We start from the raw sequence: 7,487 nt of genomic DNA, 5'->3' as shown, positions 1-7,487 counted from the left end.
AGATGTGCCATGAACTGAGTCCAATTCATTTTTTATCTCATATGGAGTTAAACCCTTTAAATGAAAATGTTTTATTACCGCTCTGAACTCGTTTTTTTTTTCCATTTTTCTTAACAAACAATTTTTTTTTTCAATTGGTTATAAAAACACCTAAACTCAGAAGATGTGGACTGTGACTGCACCATATATCTAGTCGGGAGTGGTGCTGACTGAAAACAGATGATTTGGAGCGATTCGCGCGCCATCTGTTGGTCATTCTAAGGACTTATTGAACTACCCTCGTACCTATTTCGGGATAGCCACTGAGTCTGGAAACAGGGAAATGATCGGTAATTTTTTGAGACTCGGAAAAACGTGACTATTTTTTTAACGTGAATTTTTAAAATATTTAGAAGGAAAGTCTGTCCTAGTTGGATGTTACAAGTTTTTATAAGAATTGTCTAAAGAGCTTTTAAACTTTGAACAATACAATTTTGATTGTTATTTTAAAAAAAGGTTTGTTTGTGACTGGAATTGTTTATTTTTGGTATTTAGGTAACATTGGAACACTTATTATGAAGATATGTGTAAAATTGCAATGATAATTTATAATATTGGAAATATGCTTTGTCCAAGTGACTCTGATTTTTATAAGAGTAATTTCTAGGTCTGCAATTATAATATCAAAGCCAGAGAGTAAGATTGCAACAGAAAACACGTTTTTCTGGTACATTGAGAAATTTGATTTTAAATTTTCATTGGTTATAAAGTGTATTTCGAAATTTCCGCAATGAAATGTTTCGATTAGATGAAAATTTAAACAGAGCTTTTTCAACATTTCAAACTTTATTTCGACCTATTGCGACTTTTTTTTTGTAAAAACATTCTTTATAATTATAAATTGTGTGGTATACCTGGATTCGTAAAGAAATAAGGCAGAAGGGTTTGGTGTAAAATTGCAATGATAATGAATAATATTAAAAACATGCTTGATCTAAGTAATCATGCTTTTTATAAGACTAATTTCTGGGCCTCTCATTATTATTTCACAATTAGAAAGTAAGATTTCAATAGAAAATACTTTTTTCTAGTATATTGAGAAGTTTCAGTCCAAATTTTCATTGGAGATCAAGTATATTTCGAAATTATTCCAATGAAATGTTTCGATTGTAAAACCATTGATAATAATTATAACTTATGTGGAATGCCTGAATTGGTAAACGAGTTAGGAAAATAAAGCTTTAAAGATCAACTAACATCGAACCGGTTTCCAGACAATTTTTTTTTAACTCAGAAGCTCTACCCTTTGGGGCGTGCTTATCCAATTTCTGTCTCTCTCGCACACTCAACTCAGAATACCCATGTGTGTGTCCAGCCCTCTTAAAATGAATTGGTTGACATAGGAAGCCTGGAATCGTTAAAATTTCGAAGAGCCTTTAAACTTTGAACGTTACAATTTCAATTGTTGTATTTGAAAAATGCTTAATTTGTAAGTAAAATTTTTTTATTTTGATTAAGAGATATTTGGGAGTTTTAAAAAGATTAATTATCATGCAAATTTTAGAAAGTTTTCTTAAAATCTTGTAGAATCTTTTTTGAAAATTTGTTATAAATCTTTGAAAAACGTTTTAAATATTCTCTTAAAATAATTTTTCAAAATGAACAATTATTTTTTATTTTCCTAGGAGTCTTAAGAAAATGTTTTTATTCTCTTGAAGCCTTTAACAATGCTAAAAAAGAATCTAATTTTTTATCAAATTTCGCCTACAAATAATAAATGTTCAATTGTTATTTATACATCCAAATTGTAAAGAAATTTTCTAAAATGTACAGGATTTTCTGAAAATTCTAGAAAAAATTCAATTAATTTTGACAGATATTTAGAAGTTCTGAAAAAAGTTCGAAAATAATTTTTAATTTAAAAAAAATTTTAAACAACTTCTAGATTTCTCAAGATTTTGAAATAAAATTTTGAAGCTTTCCAAGGATGTTTAATCTATTTAAAAAGAAAATAATTGAATTTCTAATTTAAGAAGTGTTCAGTTAAAAATGTTGCAATTTTTCAATGTTTAATGTTTCTACCTTAAAATTCCTTAAAATTATATCATTTAAAAAATTGTAAAGTTCATTAATTGATCTTTTAATTTAGAGCATTGAAAATGATAACGTGGATTTATATTTTTTTATAATGAAAAATTTTAGTACCTTCAATTTTATACGCGTAAATTATTGAGCATTTGAATACAACATTTTTTAATTAAAAACTTTTAAATTTCAATTTAAAAAGTTCAAAATTTAACAGTTCCATTTTGAGTGTTTTTATTTAAAGCTCAGTTTTTATTACCTCAAGTGGAAAATTTTATAGCTTTAGAGTTCCATTTTTTAAATTTCATTGACCATGAAAAATGTTTGCGAACCGGGAAAAAATAGGGAAATGACGAGGAATTTATTTCCTTGATTAAAATGGCCACCATGTAAATCTTAAAAATTTCTTTTCTATGTTCAGAAATCTTTAAGAATCGTTTAAAATCATTTAAATGTTTCAGACTCTTTTAAATTGAAGAGAAAAATTCACTAATTGATCGGAAGAAAATGGGGATTTAACATTTTTTCAAGGGTTAGAATATATTACAAATTATTTGAAGGGAGTTTATTTAGTTTTAGTGAAATTTATGGGATTATTATAAGAATATTATAATCATTATTAATAATAGTATGTATAATATTATCGTATTAATATTATAATATAATATTATCTAATAATATATTTCATGAAATTTCAGAAGATGTTTGATTGCTATGGTATCTTAAAAAGCCGTATTATTTTTCAACAGTAAACTAAAGGAAGCTGAACGCATTATGAAGGAATCAGTTGTCATCAAAGAAGAACTTGTCATAAATGAAGAAGTCATAAACGAAAATGTTGTCGTAAAGGAGGAACTTTTCATAAATGAAGAAGTTCCAAATGAGCAAATTGTCATAAAGGAAGAACTTGTCATTAATGACGAATTCATAAATGAAGAAATCATCAATGAAGAAGTCATGAATGAAGATGTCATCGATGAAGATGTCATAAATGAAGAAATAATAAAGGAAGCAATTTTTGTAAACGAAGAAATTGTAAATGAAGAAGTCATAAACGAAGAAGTTAACTTGGATGAATTTAACCAAACACAAAAAGAAGAACATTTAGTCGTACATTCCCTGGAGAAAAATTGTGCCAATGAAATAATCGATGAGGGAACAAATTCTGAAGATATAAAAGACATCTGTGTGGACTCATCTAAATGTATATGCAAATTAATGTGTGGTCAAGGATTAATTTCCAAAAAGGAGAGGCTCGACATTTTTCGACATTTCTCGAATCTTCCTACTCGTTCTGAAAAATCGAAGTTTATTTTTCAAAATATTGTGTGGACCGTGCCGCGAAAAAGGAATCCAAACCAACTATCTACTAACAGGATTAGTAATTATATTCGATTATATTGTTTGCCGATAGAGGGCAGATTAACAAGAGTTTGCAAAAAAACATTTGATGCAATATTAGATATAAAAGCGCAATTTGTTAATGAGTCAGTTAACAAATTCGGACAGCTTTCTAAAAAACAAATAGATCATGAAGAAAATGATGGCGTTAGTACGGAAAATTTGGAGTACAAGTGTTTAGTCGATCAAGATCCTCTTGATGTTTCATAAAAAAAATCTGGACGAGTCGTAAGTAGTTTAGAATTTCAAAGTCATTGAAATAAAATTTGTTTCATAAATTGATTTTATATTCTCGATTCGTTTTTGTTTCAGTGATTTGGATGAATATCTGGGCCGATATTGAGGATAGTTAAATAGGTTCATAATTTTATAAAAAAAAGATTAAAGTATTTTTTTTTCTAACTAATAATATTTAATTTTAGAATAAATTATATTTTTTCGATAGTTTGTGAGCTTATGCAAATTTTGTGATTTAAGAATATTAGTCCAGTTTTTCCACTTTTTTGGTAGCGATAATAGTAGTTATATTATTTCTCTAAATAAATTTTATGTAAATAATTTTTTCAGAATTGAATATTAATTTTTTTTACTGAAAATGTACCTATTCCGTTGAAGATTCGTCATTGTAGATGAAAATTCATCTCTGATTGAAATTAAAACTATTATTGGTTAAAAATCCATATTTTTTGGTTAAAAATTGTATTATTTCGTTGAAAATTTAATAATTGTTATCAAAATTATACAATTTGGCTATAAAAACCTTCTACTCGGCTAAAAATTATTTATTTATTTTTTTTTTTTTTAGAAAAATAGTCCTTTTGGTATGAAATTTTTAACAATTTGGCTGATTTTTGTTCTCTTTCGTGTCTCAAGATCCTTACTGGGTCTAAAATTCGCCTTTTTAGATGAAAAATAATTTTCATTTAAAAATTAAAAATTTTTTAATTAAAAACTTGTTTGTTTGAAATAACAACTATTACATTTTTTCTTGAGAAATCATCTTATTTCGCCGAAAATTAAATTTTTTAGTTGGAAATATAACGATTACATTTTTGGTAGAAAATTGATCTTTCATAAATGAAAATTATTTTATATTTTTTTTCTAGTAGGAAATTAATCTTCTTGGATGAAAATTTACTTATTTTGTTTAAAATTGTTTTTTTTTCTGTTAAATATCAGTTTTTAACTGAAAAAATAATTCCACCATTTTTGGTTGAAAATTTATATTCAACTGTTTGGTTAAAAAAATTATCTTTTGTCGTGAAGATTCAACTATTTATTAAAAACGTCTGATATTTTCTTTCTTTTTAAATTAAAAATTTAACTATTTTGTTTAATATTAGTTATCCTTCCTAGCAATTAAATGTTTTTAGTTGATTTCTTTTTTTTTCCTAGAAAATTAATCTTTTTGGTTAGTGGAAATTTTAATTCCTATTTTGCAAATATATTTGTTTGGTTAAAGATTTATCATTTTAGTAGAAAATTAATTTCTTGGATTGAAAATTCATTTTCTGGATTAAAAATTTTTTTTGCATAAAAATTAGTTTTTAATTTTAAAAATATTTATACCATTTTTGGTTGAAAATCTATCTTTTTATATGAAAATTCAAAAATTGGTTAAAAAAGTCTTGTACATTTCTTCTAAACTCGCTTTTTTGTAGAAAATTAATCTTATTGTTTAAAAATTCATCTTTTTAAAGTGTAAATTTATTAAATTGTTGCATAACTTACTTTTTTTTAAATTAGTTTTTTTATTTTGTTGTAAAACATTACTTTTCATTTGAAAATTTTATTATTCTCTTTTTGTTTGAAAATATATCTTTTTAACTGCACAATTTTAAATTAAATGTAGTTAAACTGCCAAATTCCAAATTTTTAACTTTTATCAATTGTAGAGTTCAAAGATTCAGTTTCAAAAATATAAATCCACGTTATAATTTTAAATGCACTAAATTGAAGAATCAATTACTGAATTTAAAAATATTCAAAATTATACCATTTTAAGCAATTTTAAATTCTTATTCCAGCTCAGAATTGGTTAAAAATTGAAAATTCCCTATTTAAATGCGGAATTTTAATTCTTTTCAAAAAATTTCCTGTTTAAATTCAGAATCTTAATTCTTTTCGAAAATTTTCCATTTCTATTAATTTTAAGAATTAGGATCTTTTTGGAAAAATTCCCTGCTCCAATTCATAATTTTAATTTTTCTCAAAAATGTCCCGTTTCAACTTAGAATTATAATTCATTCTAATAAAAAAATGCCCTGTTCCAGCTCAAATTTTATTTAAATTTTAACATTTCCTGTTCCAATAAGAATTACAATTCTTTTGGATAAATACCACTTTCAATTTAGAATTAGTTGAAATTTGAAAATTCTCTGCTTCAACTCAGAATTATAATTCTTTGGAAAAATTTCCTGTTCCAATTCAAAATTTTGTTCCTTTTCGAAAATTTCCAATGCTAGCTCGGAATTTGTTAAAATTTGAAATTCCCGGTTATTATTCTAAATAAATTCTTGTTCCATCTGTACATTTGTAAAAGATTGAAAAATCTCTGTTCAAATTATGTTAAATTATTTTTATTTTAAATAGTTTAAAAATCCTTAAAATGCTTCAAAATTATATTTCAAGATATTGAAACATGTACAGGTTGTTTCGAATTTTTTTTAATTAAAAATTAATATTAAAAGTTTTTCACACCTTCTAAATATCTTTTAAAATTATTCGAATTGCAAATGATTAAAAAAAATCATTTTCAATTTTCCTAGCAATCTTAAAAAATATTATTAAAAAGCTTCTAAAATTCATTTTCGAAATCTGCCAAAATCTGTATTTGGTTTCAAATTAGGCCATGGAATATTTGCACCGAAATTTTGATAATAATAGCCCGACTTTACCGGGACACGTAGACACTTCGTTTAAATTATTTGAAATCATTTCAAGTTTTTTATTAATTTTGAATTTTTTCAAAACTTCTAAATATTTATTCAACTTACTCGATTTTTTCCAAGAATAATAGGTGTTTAATTGTTATTTATACATTAAAATTTAAGAAGTTGATTTACAAATTATATTTTTTTAAATAGAACAATTAAAATGGTAATTTTCAAAGTTTAGTTTTTTTGTTCCGTTTTGAGTATTTTAATGATAACTACTGATTTCAAATGTGCAGTCAGATATTTCTAAATATTAAGTAAATGTTCTTTTTTTATTAAAAAAATTTTAAATTACATGGTTTAAAAATGGAATATTTTAGACTGAAATTTAATAAAAGCCTTTAATCATAAATATATTATTTGAAAGTTATTTTTTAATTTAAAAAGTTGATAAAGTTTTAATAGGGCATTTACATTGCTTAAGACTTTCTAATTGAAACAGTTTAATTTTTAACGTTAAAATCTGGAAGTTCTAAAATTGTGCACTGATGCCGAATCGTTTTTTACAATCAATTATTTATTTTTTAAATTTCAGAGTGCAATTCAAATTTAAAGATCATAATTGAATTCATATTCACAGTTGGTCAATTAAAAATATTTGTTATAAAAAATCTTCGATTGTAAACGGTTCTAATTTTTAATTGCTTAAGCCTTTAAAACAGCATTTTGAAATTCTTTTAATTCAAATACGCATTCTAAACTGAATGCTATCATAATTCAAAAAGATCAAAATTTAATTAATTATTTAAGAAACGGTTGATATCTAAGATTTTGTCTGAAAATGCAACTAGTCCTTTTTTGGTTAACAATATATTTTTGTTGTTAAAAATACAACTGTTGGTTTAAAAACGTATCTTTTTTAGATGAAGATTCAACTTTTTCTTTAAAAAATCATGTATTTTCTTCAAAACTCGTACTGTTTTTTATAGAAAATTAATTTTCTTGTTTCAAAATTCATCTTCTGTAGATACAAATTTAACGAATTGCTTAAGGGCATGTGACACAGCTAAATACCTATATTACCGACCTCACTTTTTCCGTTCACTGAATGTTTTTTTGAACCTAAGAACTTTTTTTGTAAATAAA

The 7,487-nt window shown here is 24.6% G+C and overlaps 2 protein-coding genes across 7 annotated transcripts in view; both read left to right on the top strand.

Annotated features, from left to right (window-relative positions):
- The window catches only part of LOC117181352, a 28,912-nt gene extending 24,876 nt beyond the window's left edge, over positions 1-4,036 (top strand). For all 6 annotated transcript variants that reach the window (XM_033373929.1, XM_033373926.1, XM_033373924.1 and 3 more), the window contains 2 exons: positions 2,814-3,693; positions 3,778-4,036. In XM_033373929.1, the coding sequence (XP_033229820.1) occupies positions 2,814-3,675 (862 nt within the window). In that variant the 3' untranslated portion in view covers positions 3,676-3,693; positions 3,778-4,036. The remainder of the gene's footprint in view (positions 1-2,813; positions 3,694-3,777) is intronic.
- Positions 1-7,487, top strand: part of LOC117181350 — a 79,679-nt gene that overhangs the window by 50,440 nt on the left and 21,752 nt on the right. The gene's annotated exons all lie outside the window — the stretch shown is intronic.

Source organism: Belonocnema kinseyi, chromosome 10 (assembly GCF_010883055.1).
Source record: "Belonocnema kinseyi isolate 2016_QV_RU_SX_M_011 chromosome 10, B_treatae_v1, whole genome shotgun sequence".
Taxonomy (NCBI): Eukaryota; Metazoa; Arthropoda; class Insecta; order Hymenoptera; family Cynipidae; genus Belonocnema; species Belonocnema kinseyi.
The sequence above is the reverse complement of the archived record's forward strand: the minus strand, read 5'-3'. Positions and strand labels throughout refer to the sequence as shown.